Source organism: Rissa tridactyla, chromosome 6 (genome assembly GCF_028500815.1).
Source record: "Rissa tridactyla isolate bRisTri1 chromosome 6, bRisTri1.patW.cur.20221130, whole genome shotgun sequence".
Lineage (NCBI taxonomy): Eukaryota > Metazoa > Chordata > Aves > Charadriiformes > Laridae > Rissa > Rissa tridactyla.
The window spans coordinates 12,157,389-12,182,123 of record NC_071471.1 but is presented as its reverse complement, the minus strand read 5'-3'; the positions used below and the strand labels follow the sequence as shown (position 1 = coordinate 12,182,123).

The 24,735-nt window shown below is 41.7% G+C and overlaps 1 protein-coding gene across 12 annotated transcripts in view; it reads right to left on the bottom strand.

The window, feature by feature from the left end:
- The window catches only part of STAG1 (stromal antigen 1), a 200,902-nt gene that overhangs the window by 130,695 nt on the left and 45,472 nt on the right, over window positions 1-24,735 (bottom strand). For 9 of the 12 annotated variants that reach the window (XM_054206620.1, XM_054206619.1, XM_054206621.1 and 6 more), the window contains 2 exons: window positions 21,403-21,505; window positions 10,932-11,111 (listed from right to left, as the gene is read on the bottom strand). In XM_054206620.1, coding sequence (XP_054062595.1) covers window positions 10,932-11,111; window positions 21,403-21,505 — 283 coding nt within the window. The remainder of the gene's footprint in view (window positions 1-10,931; window positions 11,112-21,402; window positions 21,506-24,735) is intronic. The other 3 variants (XM_054206627.1, XM_054206629.1, XM_054206630.1) reach the window with 2 other exon arrangements.

The window sequence follows — 24,735 nt, the reverse complement described above, 5'->3', positions numbered from 1 at the left end:
TATACCACTGCAACTCTTTCTGGACTGTGCTATAGATATTGCCAGTGAACCCACCTGGAATTATAAAAAAAGAAAAAAAAAAAGGCAGAGTATTGTGAAAAGACTTGGAAGAATATCTTTCAATTTTGCTTCTGCCTCTTTTAAACAATTGTTTAATTGATTTTTGCAGTACTACCTCAAAATTGTAGCATCAGTGCGGCTCATCTCCCTCCTGACGTTTTTTTCTCCATACAAAAAGAATTGTGAGGGACATGCTACATCCTTGCAAGGCGCAGAAAAATAAAGACAAGCAGCTGATCTCAAGACTCACAGACCAGACTTGAGGCAATGCAGAGCCTTTTTCTTTAGATAAAGAAAGCAGCAAAAATTCAGAGCGAAGGTTCTGCACAGGGACAGCAGGCAGAGTCTGCCTCCTGCGCCGTCTGGACCTGGCAGAGGAACATTTTACCTAAGATGTTGAATGTTTGGGTAGGATTCATCTTCCCCAACGTCACGCGCTGAGCCCATGCAGTCGCTCGAGCTCGTCACTCCCTTCACACTCAGCACGGGGTGTGTGTATGCACGCACGTGCATACACCTATACAGCCACTATTCAGTGGAGCTGTCAGCGTAATTTGTCTGTCCAGGGCAGGTATGCGCGGCGAGATGAGATGAGTTCTGCTTAAAACCACTCTCAGTGATTACACTAAGCAAATCTCCGCTGATGGTCTGAGGAGCTCAGGATGACAAGTCATGAACACGCACCTGACCCCTCGGCATCGGCACAGGCACCCAAATCGTATTCACTAATCCCTAAACATGAGGGGGTGTTTTCAGTGCATGAAAATACCAGCCAGAGCTCTGCAGGGCTCAGCCCCTCACACACACTTGGCATCCCACTTGGTACGTTTTTTCAGAAATTACAGTTTGAGGCGAGAGGAGATAATGAAGCCAGACTACATATGCTACAACAGTTGGAACTTAATCAAACTGTTGACTTTTCATGTAACAGAAAAAAAAGCTACAAAAACTGAAAACACTAGGATAAAAAATTAAAAAGATACGCATCAGACCTAAAATAGAGACAAGTATCCACTGAACCAAGAAAACCCAGCAGTAATCCAAACATCAGGAAAAAGGTCGAATATAAGTGAAAAAGAAATCAAACAAGAGGCAATAGTGTAGCAAATGGTGCAACAAGCAATCCTTGCCAGAAAAGGAATTATTTTACATAAGCGTAAATAGATAGAAAGATTCCTATTAAAAAGAAGGATTTCTAACCAACAATCCACGGGTTACAGCAAACCCCCCAGGAGGATCTTATCTTGTTAGCAGCCCCCTTCCGGTCACCCCATTTTCAAGAGTTTCTCAGATGTAAGCAAAGAGCAAATGAATAGTTCTTACGGCAACAACCCACATTTGGTCCCCATCTTGCCCAGGGATGTCCTCCTGCCCTGGCCTCTTCGCTGTCACCTGTCCCAGAGACAGAACTGATGAAGTGAAGGCGGTGAGGGGGAAGGACCGGACCGCTCTTTGGAAGGCACGTAGCTACAAGTGGGCTCCAACCACCAGAAGAATTCATCTGCACGAGAGTCTGGTCGTCTGTTTCTGCAAAACGCTTATGGAAGATGGCAGGAATAGATCGCACGAGCTGTTCTGGTGGTACCCATTTGCTTCCAGATGTTTTTACCTTCAGATGCAGCAGAGAGGGTGGATTTGCCATATGGAAATGTGCACTTGCATGAAAGATGTGATAAATCCATCATTCCTGGGAAGCACAAGATCCACAGTACACGTGCTGCAGCCTTCTGCCCAGCTGCAGGACACCCATGCCTTTGGGAATCACCAAATTCCATGCACGTGCACAAGGAAAAGTCTCCGCTGACAACAAGGTTATGAAGCACAACAAATGAGAAATTGCACAAAAAAACCTCTTTGGCTTCTCATCTTCAACACCAGACCGGAGTGAGGCAAGCAGGAGGGGAGCTAGATTTTAAGCGATGTAAAAAATGGTCTAGCTCAATGACATAGATAAAGCCTCAAGAGGACTCCAGTAAAACCCACATCACCCCTCTCGCTCCCTGCTGACAGCAAACAACTACACATATACACTCACATACACACGTATATGTAGAGATAGACATATATACACACATAGATGCACTACATCTCTGTGTCAGTCAGCGTAACAAGTCTATACAAGTCCATGTTACAAAAACAAGACTCTTAAGCACGTTTGGGTTTCTTTAAAATCTGAAAACACTTCTATTCTTATGACAACTGAGTGAAAAATCAAGGTCTTCTGAAAATGGCAGATGATGCATGGTACAAATACATAGTCAGTACCGAGACTTTCAAAAGCCCATAACAGCTTTCAAGAGAATCTCACAGAAATTAACTCTCTGGTGACTCTGGTTTAAGAACTACCATGCAGCATAATTGGAAGAATATGCCAAAAAGGCAACCCTACAGAAATAAGAAGCTTAAAGAGAGTCAAGCAAGCAGCAGAACAGACCCACGGTCTGAGTAAACAACTGAAAATCAATCACGGAGACTTGCAGATTTATTGACCTTCCCCTCTCAAAGTCTGCTAAAAGATAAACAGGAACGTTTTATAGTATCGAAGAGAAACAGCAGCTGAGACTGCCAGTAAAAGCAAAAGTCTGATGCAATGAATGAAATAATGACTTATTACCTCCTGGAGGCTTTGCAGCTAGGGATCCATTTCGTGTTCCTTCAGCGCAAGAACATGAAAACATTTAGGAACACAAAGTGCTGGAGGAACCAGAGGGACTAACTGCAGATGATACCTCACCAGCTTATGTAAATTAGCAGAGTCCCGCTACATATTAATGAAAGTTGATTTCAAAAAAAAGCTATTCCACAATTTAAATTAAGTATCAATCTGGCAGCAGTGTTACTAACACAACATGGAAACAAATGACACTATATGCAAAAGTACACATTCAAGTGTGAGATCTGAGTCAACTGTAAACCAAGGCAAATCGAGTATAACGAACATTTAAATAATTTGCCATTTCACACAACTGATCGTGGACACGCTTCATTTACAGTGAATATGACAGAACAAAAAATGACTCTCGAATGGGTGCAGAGTGTGTTTACATTAAAGGTTGGGAAAAAAACCAAAATCAAAGCTTATACTAACATCTTCTGCCAAAAAAAAAAAATCCAACCAAAGTTACTCAAATGAAATCTGAAGCTTATAAAAACAAAAAAAAGAATGCACAGTGAAATTAAAGTTTTCAATTATCTGTACAAAGAGCAGCCCAAAGAGGAAATAAGTTAGAAAATGTGCTTTAACGCAGTAAGAAGAACTTAGAGTACACTGAAAATAAGAACACGGGGAAAGACAGGGAAGCAGTGACAGACTTTGGTAGAAGGGTTTTTTAAGTGAATCTGTACAGTTTTTTTTTTAAAGAAGAATAAAAGTATTTTAAGGTCAAATTTAGTGAAGACTTAAGTAATTACACAGACAGATACTGGGGAGAAGGTAGTTCCTGACATGGGAAAGTATGTGCAATTTAAGACTGTGCATTAGACTTCAAGACTGCTTGGTTGCACTCCAGATTGCAGGCAGTCTAATACACACCCCGGACACACCTAATACAAGGGTAATAAAAAAAGAAGTGGAGATTGAGAAGCTGCAATTTATTCTTTTTCTTCTAAAGCTGGTCATTTGAAGTTACGGAAGAGTTCACACTTTGCTAACACCTAGCGAGCACTTTCTGAAAAGCCAAAATGATTCTTTTTAAAAAAAAAAAATCTCACTTTAATATAACAGTACCTGCTTCTTGTTTTTTCATCATAAGCAAAGATGGGTTCTACCTTTTTTCCCTGAAGCACAGAGAGGGAAGGAATACAATCCTAGAAGTATTTCTTCCCAATAAAACTAAGGGGTTCATACTCTCCATACAGAGATATCTGTGTTTGGCATTTCACATAAATACATGTTTCTACAAGGTAGAATAGGAATTAAGTATCACTATGTGGGGAAATCAGTGCTACACATTATCTGGAACCATTTGGAGAAAAATCTACTGAAAGATAACAATATTTAGTTCTCTTACAAGAGTATTAGAATGGCACAATTTACCTGGCATTACACTCAAATGCATAACAGGTACTGGAAAAATTCTTCCTTCAAATGGATTAAAATCACAGGAACTCCTGAGGACGACCTTGTCACTGCAGATCCTCAGCTGAGCCCTCAGAAACAAGGGCGCGCCCTTCAACGGCCTCATACCGAGCACATTCTCTACTGTGGGACGGAATTTGTGTAGGTGCTGATCTCTCAGAATTGACATGTCATGCAATTTCGCAGGGGCTGTGTCTAAGCTGGGGCCATCATGGGCACGAATGGTTCCGAGATGCTACAACACATCAAAACTACTCATATACATTGAATGTCAAAAAAAAATAAAAATCCTCAAGAGTAGTGCAGAAACAAAACCAGTTATTCCAATCAGAGAGATCCACCAATTTATTAAAAACCACAATTCAAGCTCCTTTACTAGCACAATTTGAGAAGAGTTCACAGATCTCCCCAGATACTTCCAAAAAATGGTGACGTTCTAGAGAGAAAAGACTTCTCCAGCTTTAAGTATAATGGGTGTTTTCACACACTGCACTACTGGCACGTGCATTCACATTAACAGCAAAATCATCCTACATCTTACTACACTGCAAGGCAAAAAAAGAATTCTTGTGTGCTGACTGGAGAAGAATTCCTTTGGTATTAAGGGATACCCTTCTAATTAATTAATGCTTCATCTGGTGGCTAGATTGTTCCTACTATAACAAGCATGAAAACATGTACCTAGTTTTAATCTTGTTTTTCTTTTAATTCAGTAGTATACAACCAAAAGAAAAAACAAGATTAGGCTGCAGAAGAAATCTATGTAGCAATATGAAAACTAAATGCTGGTTTAAGTGACAATGACAGTTGCAGTTATTTTACCCGGTAAACTTCAGAGAATGCACACTTAAACTCCTAAGGACTTTCTGGGACAGTCTGGGGAAACCCAAAGTTATTATCCATCCTTCAAGTTAGAGACTACAGCACTGTTAAAATACAACAAAGGACAGTTAAACTAAAACATGCCTTTTAATGCAAAAAACATGGATAACACTGAATATCCCACGTCTGCGTGTTGTTAATCCTCAAAGACCTTCACTCCAAGAGCTGAGGCCAATGCAGAGACACTCTCCGGCAAAGAAGACGCCCTTCTCTAGCAGGGAGGAGAGACAAACTGAAGGAAGAGGAAGCCGTTAAGGCTACTGAAAACACGGACACCGTGTTTCCCCTGAGCTGCGGGCAGAGGGGGGGAGAATTCCCCAAATACATTTTTGCCTTCTACTCTCTTTCTTAACTGCCATTGTCAGAGACAAGACACTGGACTTTTGGTATGGTCCAGTTACAGCTGCTCTGATGTTTTTAAGCTCAAGTATATATGTAAAAGCATGGATGTGGAATACAATCCCTCCTAAATAAGGTAGATATGGTGATGGTTACACAGTCATTCTAACCAAGAATAAGTCTGAGCTGCTGCCAGAGATGAGCTGAATCAGGGAGCTGATCCAGCTGAAAAAAATCCACCGAAGTGTCAGGTTCTAATTAAATCTATTTCTTGGTGTGACTATGAAACACCCAAGGAAGGTGCAAAAAACATCAGCTGTAGGTGTGGGAGAAGGTGGGACCAATCTGTTCAACAGCAGCCTCAGTTTATGCAAGATTAAAGCATACATAGAACTATTCTTTCTAACCAGAACCGTGGAAGGACTGAGGATTATCTATATTGCATAATGGTTATGTGATTAAAATAACCGAGGGAGAAAATTCCAGGGAGTTGAGAGAGGCAAGCAAAGCAAAGCTTACTCCATGCAGAACGGGACCAGTCGATAGAGCTGTGCAGTCACTGGGGTTTGCTCTGCCGTCAACGTCCTTCCCTGGGAGAAGCCACCCCAAGGAGCAGCCTCGCTCTCTGGGGGACACCTGCTCCCCAGGTGGCCAGCGCCACCTCCTGCTCCCCGTCCACCAGCCCAGCTCCCCGCGCGATGGCCAAGGGGCCCGGGACTGCCAGGACAGGGCGGCAGCTACTGCAGCCAGACCTGACAGGGAACAATGATGTTCAAAACTGTGGCTTTGCCTCTACACTTGCTACAGCTGGCCCACCCAGACTTCTAATTAATGGAAGCTAATATTCCTATAGAAAAATGAGGGTTGTAAAAGAAGCTGTTGGCTTAATACAGGAATAGGTGGCAATTCCATGGTCTGAGCTATGCAGGGAGGCAGTACACAGACCACAATGGCCTATTTCTGCCCTAAATGCTACGAAAACACAAAAATTACTGAAATTATACAGGATATGCCATATTAACAAGATGCATAAAGACATAGCGGCTCTTTGGAAGAGCTGACTATCTTGTGGTTCTTGTACAGATCATCAAATCTCAAAGTGATAGAAAAAGATACTGGAGGTACTGGGAATTTCAATCAGAAAATAACTTCCAATACAGATGTTGATGACTAAAAGTCATCCAAACCTGATAAGATTATGATAAAAGGAACTGGCAACCACACCACTAAGATGCCAGTGTATAACAAAGAGCACTGCTGAAAGCGGTCAGAGTGGTTCCTTTACCTCTTTCATATTACTTCCAACAGATCAAACTGATAATTACACGGGATGCCTACCCTTTATTTTTACACATAGCAATTTTGAACCTCAGCCTGCAACAGACAGCTGGATAAACACTGAAAATCAGCATAATATTGAAAATATTATTAACATTTCAGAAATATTTTAAATTAATATTAATGAAAGATTTTTAATCCTTTCAGGTAGGCAACTGAAGGGGAAAAAAAAATTCTTACGATGTTCCTGCTCTGATACACAAACTTTCTAGCCGGTGAACAAGTCACAGATTGCCAGCATGAGCCCAGTAGGTACAAAGACGACAAACATCTGAGGAACTGAAACTTAAGAAACAAAGAAAATTTCTCCTCATGACAGGGTAAGCAGTGCTACAAACGCAGCTTTACTCGAACAGGGAGGGACCTCAAAGGACGCAAACCCACACGGACCAAGGTGTGCGGCCAGAAGAGCCAGGAACCGCATACACTCTCGATTTCTGGAGAGACAGAGGAGAACCGGTGGCACCATGAAAAATTCCATTTCTTCATAATATAAAGCTCTCTTTGGATACATATCCTAAAATGCTTGTTGGCATATATTGGAGCCATATTTACTCTGACCCATGTCTGACACTGAGATGACTTTTATCAGCTAAGCATAAGCAGAGAGGTCAAATATTGTTTTCAAAACCAGCACCTAATCTATAGTAAACTGCTAACTCCAATTAAAGGTAACTGGTAATGCACGTCACAGTGCAGAGTAACCAAGGCACAGATCTGTTCACATTTCGGTATTGAACGGCTCTTACAATTCTCCCTGATGTTCTGGGGGAGGCACAAATCCTGCTTGCACACAAGAAAGCAGAATACTTCTACGCTTGGTTTGACCAACACAGAGGTACAAACTTCATTACAGCTAATTGGCCATAATTTACTTATGGGAGATTTTCAGACTGAGACCTAAACAAAATTGGAGATCATCACAGGCTCTTTATTTCACTGCCGGCTTAACACCAGGGTCGGAGACCAATGCAGAAGCACTTATGAAGAGCTGAGCTGGAAGGCAGGCTCTGTCTGAAGTGGGGGCTCAGCTGAAGGAGCAGAGGTTCCCCCGCACCCTTCGTCCCCGTCAGTGTAAGCTCAGCCAGGTTAGGACAGGAGAAATGGTCCAGGCTGTTCTGCCGATGGAGGTTTAGAGTAGGGAAATATAGCAGATAAACCTGCGTCCATAAAAACTTTCAAGGGGAAAAAATATTAATAAAAGAGACAAATAACAAAAAGGCAGAGGAATACCACTTTTGTCTAGGAAAAACCCCATAGAGCCTAAAAAAGCTCTATGAACAGCCTCAACGGACCAACAAAACGTACCCGCAGCAAACATGGACAGTAGGTCATACCCCACTTCACACAGAGAGATGCCAACAGAAAAACTTCTAGAGCAACAAACTGTACGGAAGGTTACAGAGCAAATGAAAAACAACAGTAACATCATCCCATACCGAGTTAATGTGGGGATCAAATTGATCTAATGAGTTCAAATGAGTCTTAACACTGACACAACTAGCACTTCATAATAAAGGCAACGATTTATATGCAAAGAGAAGCTCTGAACTTCTGTATACTTGAAATACGAAACATTAACCCAGCTTTGTTTCCCTGGAAGGACCAAATAGCAATACTCCTGACAAGAAGTAGTAAATGAACCCTGCTATGAGAACCAAAATAGAGGACAAACTTAAAAGAATTGAGAATTGAATTCAGCTACAGACTTCCATGAGTTGGCAACACAAAGCCAGAAAAATCTAACTACTAAAATAAATCCTGAGAGCAAACAGCAGGAGCAGACAGATCAGAAATGAAAGCACCCGAAGTAAAATTCCCATGTAATCTCAGAACATATTAATTGAATTTTTTTGGGGTTTCATTGCTGGAAGCAAACTTAAGAAAAATGTATATAGAAAAACGTAGGTCCACATTACAGGGAAAGAACTAAATACTGAGAAAAAATAGGTTCTGACAAATAACGGCACTTGTCTGAAAATTGGCAACGCTAACAAAAGTGCTAAAATTGGCAACAAAAAACCTGCATTGAAACTACAAAACCCCAAAATGCCAAGCATTCTTAATTGTTACATCAAAATCCCTAAGCTATTAAGTAAAAAGAAAAGTATAAAGATGCTAATGCAAGTTTGGTTTATAGAACCTTGGCTTCACATGGGATTACTGTCCAGAAGCGCAAGTTAAAAAATACTAAACCACACTTTAATTGCATCCTCTTTCCCACTGTAGGGTTTCTTTCTTTCTTTTTTTGGAATATTTTTACCAATAGTAAATTTCTCAAAGGTGCACAAGTGACACATACTCTCGAAATTAAGACTGGCACTCCTAAATATGACTGAAGTAATCGATGCCTGTTCGCACCCCAGGCCTTCAGATAACCTTGCCTATTCCTTTACTATTTGTTTATCATTTCTCCACTGCTTGAAACAGGCTTGTCTACTTCTTTCTCACAGAGGTATGCCGGGCACATCTGAAGTACGTGCATGCACATGGATATATACACGTACACAGACACATATCCAGCGGTACATGCATATACAAATACTCAGTTTCTCAAAACAATTCCTTTGTATTTGAATTCCAAAGATTACTTAAAACAAACAACGCAGACAATTTCTTTTTAGAATTTCATTTGCAGAAGACTTCTGATGGCAGCTCTTTTCACGGAAAGTATCAAAGCCAATTCCACGCACACACAGAGTCATCAAATATCAAAGTAATCACCCATTCCTTTTCATTTGGCTCCTGCAAATATCAATAACTGTAAGGCGAACACACTACATAAAGCATACTGTATGCTCTGTACCACAGTAAAACCAGAAAATAGACTCCAGATGTTTCCTCAAACGCTGCCAAAACTGAAATTTGAAAAAGTGTTGAAAACCAAGCAAAGTTGGAAGCCCTGACTTAAAACACGTAGGAAGCAGCACAAGGAACCTGTAGCTTTGTTAAGAGTAAATTTGTTCTGTCTTCACCTACGAGATAAGAAGGGTCAGTCCTGAATAACTGTAAATACAGCAACTACGAAGAATAAAAATTCCCATTTTCCTCCTGTTTATTACTTCTTTAAAATCACATCTCAGGCCTTCCACAGATTTGAGACTGAGAGAAAATTTTCGACAGCTTTCACTCATTTGGAAGACTAGATTCCTTTGGGAGTTAATTAGACTTAGCTTTTAGCTACACTAAAAGTAACATTGAGAATAGGACTTGGCCCCTAATTTTCCTGATTTGTAATTTTCTCGTGTTCATTAGCACCACAAAGTCAAAACAAACTAACTGATATTGCATGAGTCCTGGTTTGTTGAAATGCAACGTGAAGGAGGTTTGCTTTAGAATTGTAGAATCATAGAATCATCTAGGTTGGAAGGGATCATCGAGTCCAACCATCGAGGCCAACTGTGGTTCCTTCAGCAGGAACGACTGTTGGCTTAGCACTGCACGGGGTGAACGGTGTTTTGGGCCCATTGTTTCTCCTTCGAGTGCCAAAAACTGTGGCTGAAGCACAGTAGCTTACTAAAAGCATACCCATACTGTCAAAAACCATCATTTATAGAGGTTCTTGAGGTGGGACACATCTGGCCCAATAAATCCTGGAAGATCTCTGAAATTTATCAAAATATAAAAGAGTGAGAAACACTCCCAGAGGCGATTCACTATAAGTATCTTAGATATTTCTTTTACAATGAAAATTCGCCTTCAGGATGTGTCCACCTTTGTCCCTCAGACACAGAGGAAGTCTAGGCCACCAGTTTAGCCTTCAGCTACTGCTCTGGTGGGGACAGCAAGAAGAATGCAAGCTGCAGTGCAAAGTACCCAGAAGTGCTCGTGTCAGCAGGTATTTTTGAAAAAAAAAAAAAACAAACAACAAAAAAAAAAAAACCCCAAGCAAACCAAAAAGTTTTGGATCCACCACTAATATCATATACTTTTTCCTGTATTTCCTGACTGCTTAATAACAACAGTGTTTTCAATTTGGAAGTAATGAACAAAATAATGGAGAATTTGAAATACGTGACTTTTTGACCTCTCTGTTGTCTTTCAGAGGTGTTTAGGACAGTCCTCACCTCAATCAAAGCACATTCTGTTCCCTAACTTTATTATACACAGACAGTCTATTGAACCAATACAGGTTATGAAAATATACAATTGTTTACAAAAGCATAGCTTGGCCTGATCTTCTACAGACAGGAAACACTGAATTGTGAAGGTGTAACACAATTAGTTATTTTACCTGCATAGCACTCTTCCCCAGCTTAACCACCTCAAACAAAGTGACAGGGTCCCCTTCTCCATTCTGCTGAGGGTGGCCATTAGCTCTCCCACGACTTGTTCCTCTAGCGGCAGATTCAGGACGCCCCTTGTCCGCTGGAGACTTCCGAGGTTTCTTAGTGGCAGACTGGGCAAAGAAAACCAGTAGAATGAAAGATTATTATAGCTATACCTGAAATCACTCATTGTTTCCTTATAAATTATGCATAAATATTACACACACATTCATGCGCTCACACAAGTATATACACACGAGTGTCACAGAAGCAGCCAGGCTGCAAGGGATCTCGGGAGGTCTCCACCCGACCTCCTGCTCAAAGCAGCTCAGAAATTCAACCGCGTTGCTTAGGGCAAGTATGTATATTTTTATTTATCAGTAGTTGTCGAGGAATAACTTCAAAGCCACTGTCATGTCAAGGTAAGAGCGGTGCATTTCCAGCATTGGAGTGGCAGTTCACCTCAACACCCACTTCAGTCTCACCCAACACAAACAGTGGACAACGTGACTAAAACTAGAGAAATGGTAGCAAACCACAGACAGCACAGCAAAGGTGGGTTATGTTGACACACAAAATAAACTTTTAGAATAACTAATGACCTTTGGAAGACAATACATTATTAAAAATACACTTGTCATGTTAACACACATTTTCTGTATTTTTGTTTCTATACAACTTTTATAAGAAACTCTGTACATAAAGAGCCAGCTCTTTGACTCACTCAGATTAAATCACTGAATTAATACAGACAGATTTAGTAGAACATCATAATAGCCCCTTGCTTCAAAATTTTATGAGTTAAAACATTTTCCCTGTGAATCTAAATTATTTAATGAAAATTTTCTCTAGATTCTTCAAGCTTATAATCAGGTGGCACAGATACCACTTGTGAGAAGTGATCTAGGGAACAGTTTGCTCTGAATTTGAGTCACCTCAGGCAAAAAAAAAAAAAAAGTTTCTGCGGAAAATAATAGAAGATTCCTGCCATGATCTTACTTCCACATTCTATTCTTTCCCCTTGCTGTGAGGCAGACAAAAGCAAAAGCTGCCGTTTTCCACAGAACAATGAAGCTATTTTGAGAAATCACGTTAAAGAAAGCAACACGCAAACAACACGAAGGTTACGTTTAGGACAATACCCTCACGGTACCATATACTTGATTACGCTACCAGCCAGTTTCTATTAAAGCTTTTAGTAGACAACATAAAGCCAACATTTTTGGTTGCATCTTCCACTTTTGCAGACACGTGAAGGAATTTTACGGCAGAGGAAAGGGATGTCGTTTCTGGAAGAGAGCTGGCAGCAGACAGCCCTGCAGTCCAGCTTTCCCAGTACTTGAGAAGGGATCTCTGCTGGCGGGGCCACAGAGCTAAAAGAAAGGGCAAGGCAGAGTGCAACTGCAACCACACCTTGCAAATATTCAATGAAGGACTTGCATACAAGCTCAAGCTGGAAAGCCTAAAATAATCACACAATCTCTGTTAAAAGTTTTTTGGATAATATCTATGATGAGAAGAAAATGCATTCTCCCTCAATGAATTTTTAAACACGTGCAAAGCTGCCTTTTATCAGCAAGAAAGCTATCAATACACGAAATGTTTGAGCTCTACCGAGCTCCACGGAGACACATGATCATTATTTCATAAAACTGCAAAGTAAATTGACTCTTTTGAGATATATAATCCATGTGCTGCTTCACTCTGGGTGACAGTAAGCCGTAAGCACTTCAACTAGCTGCAAGTACTGCGAAACAAAAGCAGGACGGCAAGTGGATGCCCTCCACAGAAGGTAAGGTAAGCCCCCTCTACACTCAGTTTTTCTCAACATGTAATTAAAAGGGAGACAGCAAACACTGCAAGGCTGAAGGAGAAGCAAGTAGGAGATGGATGCGAAATACCCCCATCCAAAGACACCTTGCTATTGGAAAGCAACGAGACACAGCACCTACGCTGCCACGAGTACTATGGATCAGCGCCCACGCGCTCAAAATGAGGAATCACAAGACACATAACGGCTCCGTTTAAACTCCGCTTTTGTCAGGCATCCTAGGGAAAGGGGGTTTAGATCAGAAGGGTGAGAACACCAGTGAGCTCTCGGAAGGGGTACAGGAATAACCACCAGATGCACTTTTGACAGAATTCCTGGACCAAGCCAGATTGCAGTAGATTCTCAAGTATACTCAGTGCTATATCTGATGTTAATTCAGGTCCAGGATATTGAGATACTTGGGCTTCAGCAGAGTTTCTCTCTGGTATAGATTTTCTTATGACAAGGAGAACATCTCCCACAGTGGAGAAACCATGTCTTTCCCTTAACAAAAGCCATTCCGCATCCCAGCTGGGGTGGCTAAATCCAGATGCAGGATCTGTACTGAATTCTGCCTCAAGAGACAAAACAAGCAAAGGATCCTCCACTGAGAAACCAAAGAAAATCCAACACCAGAACTTTCTGAGTTAGGCAGGGACTAACATTTGCTTCAGGTGGAGAAGTACTGGACGAAGGGTATCCGCTAGGCTTCCACACTCCAGAGCACTTCCACCCAGCAGGTATCCGACAGGAAGCTCCAGCTTCATATTCGGAGTGCAGATATGAAACAAGTCATATGTAGGTCCTCCAGCCTCCAGAAACTGCCTGGTGCTCTAATTATGAAGTTTCACAAGCACAACGCACAGAAGTGAGGAACTGGCATTATCTCAATTCATTAACATACAACATTAAGTGCTGTTGTCAGGCATTACTTGCATGTAATGTCCCTGAATTTACAGCAAGAAACTCTGCAGGCCATCTTGGCAGATCTGAGCTTCATACGGGTTCCTACCTCTGAGTACAAAGTTGAGTAGGTGACCCCATCCTGAGATGGGGACATCCCACACCACTGAAGCAAATGAAAGAAAAGCTTGGACTGGTAGAGCCACAGAAATGCAAAGAGGACTCCTTCCTGACAGAGAATATCTGTGTAACAGCTGCGGAGGCAGGGTGCTCTTGGAAGTGGAGTTGCAAAGTCAAGCTACAAATCAAAAAATTACTTTTGGCTTTGAGGATGCCAAACAGAGGTAGCCCTGCATCCCAAACAAGAGACCTGCGTTCACAGGAGAGGGTGGTCCTTCAGCTCAACAAACAAAAACCCATCCTCTGATGCCATGAAGAGCTCTCACACAGAAACAGCCCTGCCCAAGGATGAGCGCAGCTCCAGGAAACCTGCCAGACTACCAACAACATGTGTAAAATGGGGTGTTTCATAAGATCAGAGTGAATTTGTCGCAAGTCTACTCTTGTGAGGATCCACCAAATGGTCACCAAGATACAGGAAAAGCAGAACCCCTGCTTCTGAACAGGAACAACAGCTGTGGTTATTGCTTGCCCCTTTACACCCTTTCAGTCAGAAAATTCCTGCTTCTACCTAAAGCCCCCTTAAATTGACAGTCATGCACGTGGGATTTTTTCAAGTGTCAGAGTCCTGAGGTGGGTGAGAACCGATTGTTTCCTACACTCAAAACTGACTTTTCTCCTGTCAATGAGAGGGATCTCTGAGAAGTCAGGAAAAAGGTAAAGCTGGTTAGCAATACTCTATCTACATACGTTCATAAATCCTTGTAATGATTTCTGTAATTCAGGCATCTGCTGCAACGGCAGAGCTGACCCGGAGGTGAATCAGGACTATGGGAGGGAGGGATGAAGAAAGCTGGAGGCTTTTTACTTGCACACCAAGAGCGGTGCTGCTTGGAGCTGTGAGTCTGCAGCAGTTAAATCTCTAAGACCCAGGACAGACGGTCAGTGGTGTCAAAATGGACTGAGTCGCCAAATTAAACCAGAAGTTACTATTCATTTTTCAGATCTGTGCAGTAGATTCAACTAACAACTACTACAGCTGCGGATTTATACACACCAGCATTAGGAAATTCAGAAGTTCCAGAAAGCGCCACAGAAGCAACTCTAAAATGGCCATACCTACTGCTTTGTGGCTTAAACTAAGGAAACAAAATACTTACCCTGACTTTAATTAAATTAAAATGATGACAATTCCAAATTTTGTAATAAATTAGCTAGATAATACTTTTTCTTTCATGTCTTTAAAATGATTGGAGGGGAAAAAAGGTTACATTTGTAAAAATCAGGTAATAACAGTGAAATTTAATTCACACATTACAAAAAAAGAAAGGTGAAAGTGGCTTGATATTTTCCATTAACATTCCCTGAGATGATGTGATGCACTTCATGAAGAAATAAAGGCAGTGAAAGTGTTACAGGTCAGTAACTCCACCTAACCCACCGCCTTAATGATGGCCTCTATGTGCATTTACAGCGTAAGGAATTTGAAGCAATAACCCATTTCTCAAGACAGCTGGAAAAAGCTTTTTAACCTTCCACTTGAGTAAGACTGAAGGACTTGCCTCTCAAAGGCATCAGAATCCTGAGAGGCCTCTGCATTATAACCTCCTGTGAAGTGCAGGAGTGGTAACGCCTGAGCTCTTTCTGCATGAATCCTGATTTAAAAAAGGCGGCTACCACACACTCTGTAACATCATTGTGGTTATCTGGGGAGAAGTTCTTGGATTCCAATGGTCCGTCCTGTGGACTTGTCGTGGAAATAAACACGGTTCTCCCTGTGAAAAGCCTCACCCTGCAAATCAAGCCAGGTGCAGGCGCCCCGACAGCCAGCGTGTCCAGAGCTGCTTCAGCTGGAGCACAGGCAGCTCAGAACGCAAAAACCCCAGAGGCAGCGCTGAGGGGCCCGGAGGGTGTTGGGTTTGTTCATCCTTATTTTAAAACACAGCAAGAGTTCTAAAAGCAATCTTAAAGAACCAAAAGAGTCGGCTCTAAATGCTTGAATCACTTCTCTTCTTTTAGCTGAGGCAATTGCTACCAGAAAAAAAAGACTATTTCCATGGAAAAATGAAGGATAGATTAGACTGCCAAACATACAAGGACCATCCCTTCTAAAGTATAAAAGGAAAGCTTCTAATGCCATTAGGGTTTCTCCACCAGGACGCTACAAGTGGCGGGATAGAGAAGTCTTCACAGACCGGCTGTATGTGCACTGCATTACCACATTACAGAAAGAACTCGCTTCACTTTTCAGGGACAGACATAAAATATCAGGCAAGCAAGATGAATCAGGACACTGATATAAATGTCACACCAAACCACAAAACTCGACTACTATGAAAAGAAATTCTAAGGGGATTCCTTCCTGCTATTAATCAGGACGCGTATGATTTGGAAGTAGAAAGAAAACTCTATCCCCTGCAGTATCTAACATCCATGCTACAAGACTAAATGAGGCAAAGAGTCTGCTTCAAAGTTAAAATCTCACATGTGAATGCAAAGGTAATGTATCATGGTCTGTCTCCTCCACACAAAATACAAAAGGACCTGAAAGCAAAACCGTACAGTCTGCACTGGGGACAAAGGGATCAGAAGCGCCTTGTTCCATCTTGCCTCAATAGAAGAACCTGAGGAGAGGAGCTGGAGAAAGGCCTGCTGCGGGCTGAGCATGGGACGAGAGACACCAGCAGAGATCTCAGAATTGCCACCGCTGGAACAGAAAGACCGATGTTTCTTCTTGTCCTCTGAGTCAAAGAGGCTAATCTGTCTACTCCGACTTCAGAGCTGAAATACAGCCAGGGATCCCTCTAACTCCCTCAGCCTCCAACAGCTGAGGCTTAAGCCAGGCTACTCTGAGCTCCTGGGAAGGTACGGCCAGGTAGGTTAAAATAAAGCACACCAACAACATTGAACAGAGAGGAGACAAAACGTACAGACAGATAGGTGATCTGAGCCCAAGCTCACTAACGTGACAGCTGCATTGCATCGCAAGCCCTGGGCTTTCAAGTACCCTACCTAGAAGAGGAGAGCGCATCCATACCCATGTGTTTCAACAACGCAGCAGACAGCAAGGGCACTTCTGGCCAGTGCTACTCAGCAGCTTCAACTAGAGCACTCTTACAGGTCAATCCTCAAGAACACCCCACACAATTCACTACATACACAGCCAGGTGCTACGCTCACAGACAGTATGACAGAAATAGATGCACCAAAATATCCTGCTGACTGGAGAGATTCACCTCCTGGCCAGTCCTTCCGCAGGTAAACACAAGTCCACAAGACTCGGTGTTTAGAAGTGGACATGGGCAAGGGGGAGGCCACTGTCAACGCGAGAACAGGATACAGTGCCACTCCTGCTAAATTCACCGCAAGGGTTGGTGAATTCAGGACAAACAGGTTAGTTTCTGAGAGTTATTGTGAAGGATCGATGAAAGTTATCTCTGCAAGTTGACTGCATAGTCTACTCAGTCAGGTACTCATTAGAATAGTCTCTTATAGATATGGAGGAGCAACTTGGAAAGCAGCATTTTCAGGAAAGGGAAGGTTCCCCACAATATTAAGGTTCTCTATGAACTGAAGAGGTATTCGCTACAAACGGCAAATTTTCAAATGAGGATCAACTCCTTACAAACGTCTCAAATTTGCAAAGAACGATGTCTGTCTTTGCAATAAAGTCTGGAAAATCCTCTAGCAGCAATCTATCTTTCTAATAAAAAGTCAAGTCCATTCTATAACACTACAGCAGAAACCTATTTAAAATAAATACATACATATATTTGATGGAGTACATTGTGTGCAGCTCTGCGATGGAAGCACGCAGCTAGATAAAACAGGACAGAAGAGTAAACTCCCCTTCCAAAAGGTCAATATGTTTATGGCAGATGTGTCACTGTAGCTGTGATGGCCTAAGGACATAAGCAAATCAGCATTTGCAGGGAAAGATCAAATCTTATTAGACCATAATATTTTAGTTCGGGGAAAAAAAAACCCAAACGCAAAAACCAGAAGAGCCTTTGGGCAGAAAAGCCTTTCTTTGTGTCTAGAACAGAAATGAAAAACATCAAAGCCAAGTATCAGTTGAGAAAAGCAGCTCTGAATTTAACTAAATGCTTTAATCTGTTTCACATGTGAGAGCAAAAGTAGGTGGCACCTGTGGGGGAAATAAAAACCTCAGCAGATGGAAGAGTCGGGGTGAAACATCAGAGCTGCACCTCCCATAAGGAACAGGTATTTCGCCTGCGGAAGTGGATGGGCTAGCAACACGGATAGGTGAGCAACATGGAGGAGGAGGAGGAGGGAAAGTGAAACACAACGGTTTCAAAACCAAGACCTCATTTGCTAAGTCCATGAATTTTAATATCAAATAACATTATAAATTTAATTGCCTAAATTAGTCTTTCCAAGGTGTCTGCATTTCTCCCACAAGGATAATAGACATTGAGTAGCTTTTTCCTTTTTGGTCACTTTTTTGTAGAAGAACCTTTTTTTGCCTTTCTGTGACTGCAGTATCAGTTATGAAGGCAGGATATGATTGCGTGTCCAAACATATACATTTTGTCGAGTCACCCAAAAATCTGTAGCAAAATGGCTGAATTTTTGGATGGGGGGAGAGCAATAGATGTCGTTTATCTTGAGTTCAGCAACGTTTTCAACAGTCTCTCACAATACTCTTGAGCCCAAGCTGGGAAGCTGTGATCTGGATGGGTGGACAACTAGATAGGTGGACAAGCGGCTGAGCTGTTGGGTTCAGAGTGCAGCCGTTAATGGGTCATCCTCTACCTGGAGGCTGGTGATGAGGGAGTACAACACAAGTCTAACTGGAACGCATCTGGTTTCCCATCTTTATCAAATAGGCAGAGGGGGTGACAGAGTGCGCTCCTGTGAAGTGTGCAGGTGACACCAAATTGGCAGGGAGACCACTTAATGATATCACAGGCAAGGCTGCTACTGACAGTCTGGAGGACTGGGCCAAGAGTACACTCAAAATCCAACACGCACAAATGCAAAGACCCGCCCCTGGCAAAGGAATAAATCCCTGCACCAACACGGGCTGGAGATCAGCTAGTCAGGGAACAGCTCTGCAGGAAAGGACTTCAGGGTCTCAGAAGACAGCAAACTGGACAGGAGAGCGCCATGCCCCTGAGCAGCAAAGGCCATCAGCACCCTGGGCCATACAAACAGGCATGCAGCAGTACGCCAAAAAGTGATTATACCCTTTTACTCAGCACTTCTAAGCCCGTATCTGGAATACCATGTCCAGCTTTGGCCCTCTCAGTGCAAAACAGGTACCAATAAGTTAGAACAAGTTCAGCAGAGGTCTGCCAACACAGTTGGGGTCTGGGAACACTTCCCCTGGGAGGCAGTGGCATACAGTGGGAGGACAACTGACAGTAGTCAGGAACTGAAGCAAGAGAGGCTCTGATTGCCTATAAGGGAGAAATTTTTCCAGAAATAAAATGGAACAGGTTGCTGAGTGAGGCTGTGCAGCCTCCAGCCTTGGTGGGTCTCAAGACCACACTGGAAAAGGCCCAAGCAGGAGGCCGCAATGAGACCTCCTGAAGTCCCTCCCAGCCCCATTCCATGACTGACCATCATTGTTTCTCTTCTAGTCCTCATATACCCTTCACTGAGATTTTGGGGAAGAGGTTGAGAGGGAAAGAGAAACTAGAGTTGTGCAAAATATTCCAAATTCTGGCAAACCACAGTTTTATAAAGGACAGAGTATTTGTTTTATTCCCTACTCTCTTCCTCAGAGTTTTAAGACTGGATTTGGATTTTTTGACCCCTGTTGGGCATTAAGATGATGCTTTCATGGAATCATCTCTGATAACCCTGAGGTCTTACTCCTTAGCAGCAATGGTCAGCTCACAGCCCATCGCTTTATGCAGCAATGGCTGCTTCCTCTGGCTGTTCAGCACTTCATGATCATGTACACTCCGTGGGACTGGAGCTGTTCTAAGCATAGCGAGCAATTGCTCCTGTAGAAACTCAATAGCAGCACCACTAGAGTCCTTCAGCGAATATTCCCACAGGAGCTACCACTAAGCTCAAACAAAGGGATGCGAAAGGCCTTCTGTAACATTCACCTTTCCTTTCCAGTAACGTGTGGTGGGGACAAAATAACCACTAGTGATGCTTTAAGTTAAATTCCCACACTCTGACAACTTTCTGGGTTAGCTATCACGTTGTTGCACCATCCTCGGGTTGTTTTGTTTTTTTATTAGAGCTGTAAAAACTCATACGTTTACTAGTGAGATATTCTTAAGGTATTTCGGATTTTGCCCTTTGTTTACAAGTTATATAAACACACAACCTGTTCTCTTTACATGCTTCTTTAAGGCTTCCTGTAAAGAAGCTCCACATTTGTGAGCAAATCTGTCCATCTGATGAAGAATATGCACCACCATAAGAAACTGTTCCAAAGCTTTCAAAAAGGAAGACTACATGCCCAGAAAAGCCCAGGATTTTAAATGTTGGCTCCCAAAGCAAGTCCAGAAACTGTGATGCAAATTAAAAACCAATACTAACAAGGAATTAGCTCCAGCTTGGCCAGCATGCCAAGAAGAGAAGTTGTTTTTCTTGAGAGGAACACTTGGTTCTGTCTGTTCTTACGGCCTTGCCAGCCCATGCTTAAAGAGCTAGACTTAGGGTGGAAAGTCTTAGGTTAAAAAAATATCTCAATCTACTAGTGCTATATAGAGAGAGAGCACCCTCATACTGGGGGTGTACTCGTAGACAAACATTAAGAGGAGAATCAAACCCATTAATAGCAAACACACAAGTTCCCACCAAAAATCTTATTCCACAGTGTGTGCTTCAAGTGATATAATCAAGAACTACAGCTGATGACCCTGAAGAACTAAAATGAAGGACAACGTGACACATAGAACTTTTTCTGTATTTTCCAATGAATTGGCTATTTTATAAAATAAATGAAAATAAAAGAGAAAGCCTCCTTAAATACTGTGTGTAATAGAGAATTGTTCCTGTATGTTCCCATTCACAAGCCAGCAATGGGCAAGGACTACTGAAGAACAGCAAGTCTTACACAGCAATATGCTGTGCTGCAGTACGCTAGAGAACAGCTGGGAGCTCCCAAACTATACGTAGGACACGGTGTATGTCAGTTACATGAATTTTTAAGATGCATTAATAGATCTTCTAAGGCATTTAGCTAGTACTATGCTGCAACTCTTCCGCTCACATTAAGAGATTATCAGTCACTAAAAGGATGGCTCGAATGTCATTTGCCACTTAGAATCCATTACAACTTTTAAAACAGAAAGTGGTTGTGCTTACTGAGATTATTCTCCTGTCTGGAAGAATGTTGCAATATGACAGTAATAACAAAATTGTAATGTTCACGTAAGTAACTAGCGAAAGAAGAAATAATAACTATTATGAGCTCATTTTTATGTCCCTTTTTAAACACTCCAAGTATTGTTTGTATACCAATCTGATAAATATTTCATACTACAAGTCTTCATAAAGTTTGACACAGGGCTCATTAAAAGCCTATTTATGTGACCACAAGATGATTAGATGAAAAACAGTTTGCAGTCAATTTTAAATAGATGCATAACAAAACAAAACTAAATTACACATACTGGAGGCCTGCCAGGACGGCCCCTTTTTCTTTTTCCTTTGACTTCTGCTTCTTCAAGCTCACTGCCAGCATCTGAATGTGCAGTAGTTTCATTTGTAGAATCCCTAGGGGGGGAAAAACACTAGATAAATTAAAATGATTTGAAATCAACAAGTAATCTATAACTGACTGATTAAATATTTAGTCCTAAGACAGAAAAAAAAAAAAAATCAGCATTAAAAGGCTTGCCACGTTTATTCAGCAAACTAAGGAACTAAGCATTGTTAGCCCTGGCAAAAAGCCTTACCTTTTTATGGGCTGGAAAGTCATTTTATAGACTGGAAGTTATTTAAATTAACAGCTTCTTTTAAAACCATGTTACACTTCAAAAACTGGCTATATTAAACAGCACATTCTTGACATATCCATCCCACAGTGTATTCACTAGTATCAGCTTTCTTTTGCTCTCAGTAACTACTTCCCAGCTGCTTTCCCTGCCACGAGAGCACAAACTGGAGCCCCATCCAGCCATCGCATGATTAGTACAGTTACACAAGTTCCCACTAGGGTTAAAGCATCTTTTTAGTCGCACTCGAAGACAATGGCATTGTGCAGCTGTTAATAAAGAGAGGATTAACACTGACCATAAGGCACAAACCAGACTCACTTTGATCTGAAGACATTTATGATTCTTGCAGTCAGAAAAACGTTTTCACTTGTACAATGAAAAAAACCCATGACATTGCTCAACAGCTATTAGCAGCGAAGACCACAGTATTATTTTTCAGTCATTTCTCCTTTAGACCATACTAAGTAGGGAAAAAAAGACTACCCCAGTTTCTGCCCCCTCCCACAAGCCAGGTGCCCAGGTACTTCTCCAGCTGCTTGGAGAAACTCAGCTTGTAATTGATCTTCTGAGGCATTAGGTTTGGCCCAAGAAAAGCCCAGAAGCAAAGCCATACGTGTTACTGATGTGCTTTACTTTTAGTTCACGAGACCACCATGAGATCGCTGTACATGAAAGAATAACTGTAATAATGTCCTAGATTACTCAAAGATGGGTCAAGTCTAGCTGTAATCAGAGATTCCTTTAAATTCAATATGATTTCCTTGAATTAAAAGGAGTTAAATTGCTATAAAACTTGTGGAAGAGGAAGGTGAAAATCAGACCTATTCCATTATTTTATACAGCCTCAAATGTAAAAGATGACATTAGTGATCTGGTTTACAGAAACTGAAAAGCTTCAGCAAGCCAAGATCTATATAGATCTTCCACATTGTCTGGGGTCTTGTTTTTTTTATTTTGTTTTATAAATCAGGAATACTTCACAAATGTGCTGTATCACCAAGAAAGCTATTAAATAACGCAGAAAGATACAAACATCCCTGTATCAGAATCAACAATGTTCTGATACTTCCCTTTACTGAAATTACTGTATTGTTCTAGGTCTCCCCTAACCCAAGTATTCTGCAGAACTATGACAAATTTCTAATATTAAGACATTATTTTCCAACCTTTTCCATTTTGCAAGCACAAAGCCACCAAGGGGTTCACAGAATCCTTTACAAAAGCTAGAATGCAGCAGAACATACACAAGTCTCCTTTTCTGAAAGTAACTTCAACAGATTATCTCAAATACTCTACACACCCCAGAAAGCCAGGCACCCTAGATTAAAAACCAGTATTCAAGTACAACTGAGTTCCCAAATCATACACTTGTAAAAGAGTATCTCTGCAAAATACTGAAAATGCAGCTTCGTTGTGACAAAGTTAAAGAGAAGTAGCTTTTCTGCCTCATAAAATATGAAATTTGAAAAACTCAATATTGAGCTATGAATTTGAAAAAATAAAAATTTTAAAATAACCTAAACCTAAATAGCCTAAAACCAAGTAAAAGATACTCCACACACACAGTTCAAAGTGATTTGGTAAAATAGGGCCATAGTAGTGAAAAGCAACACAGTGCCTACAGCGGATGGATGGATCCAGCCTTTCCTTAGAGCCCAGCCATCACACTGCAACTCAATTTGACAAAAATGCATATAGCCTCACAATGACAATTATTATTTTTTTTTAAATAACTTTCGAACACAGCAGTGAGGAACTACATAAAAATATCTGCTGCTTTCTATTGCTGTAGAGAAATTAAAGCCATTATCTGTTGCTCTCTGTAGAAAAAAAAATAAGCTTCTCTCTGGTCTACACAGATCTTTACTGGAAAAACTGTAGGCATGGTGTGGTCTAAGCAATACCCCCATTCCCGGGGAAATGCCGTAGCTTTGCTGGCTCACAAACCCACACCCCTAATATCACCAGGATAAAGATTTTTCTCTATTAAAAGCAGATTCATCAGTTCTCCCAGGCTAATGGCTCAAACACTTCTCTTGGAGCACTAGAGCAATATAAATAAATTGACCTATACTACTATTGTGCATGCATCTAGTCTGCAGAGAACTCCCCTTTGCTACAGCCTCTGCCTGGGTCTACCAAAATGTACTCAGATTTGTGTACTTAGTTCTGGAAATTTCAATTGATTCAGAACACCCCATATGGAAGGACCAGTTTAATTATTAACCACCTTCTCCTGTTTGTCTTAAACAGACTGTTGTCTTCAACCCGATAACCATGCTTCCCCGGTATTTTTCTGGTAAAATTTCTCTGGTTTGATGGAAACCTTGTGGGAAAGGCTCAATAAATCAGTACAGTAAAGGGTGAGATTCATCTAATCTAAATTTGAGACATACACAATGCAGAAAACAGAAAATCTTAAGGTGCAATATACCTCAAGTTAAGGTTGGTGTCCAAAATCGGACACTAAATTTTCCTTTCTCTCCTTTGACGGTAAAGTGATCTAGCCAACCGGCTCATAAATAATGTTTGAAATCAAACAAGCCAAATCTCAACCTAACAATAAGTGAGGCAGAGAGGAGACTTCTTTGCAGCAAGGAATATGTAAGCGGGTAAGGAGTAAGGGGAAAACATCAGACAGTAAGTTCCCTTCAATCCTCACATTGAGTAGGGGGGCAGGATGAAGGGCAGCCTACGGTCCTTGACTGATTTAACATTAAAATAAACGTCATTTCAAGCAGCAGGGAATTCTGCCCAAATCGTGCAGGCCACAGAAAGGCCCTTCCACTGCGGCCTTGTGTCCCTTCGTGTTGGGCAGCGGTGCTCCCACCTTCTGTCAAACCTCACAGCCGCCCCGGGTACACACACCCCCCGCTCTCCTTATTTCTGAGCCCAGAGGAGGAGTAAGGCATCTCCGAGCTGCCTGCACCACGCTCAGGTTTTTAACGCTCGCTGAAAAGAGCATCTGGCCAGCGTCCATCTCCCTCATTCCCTACGCATCTTGCG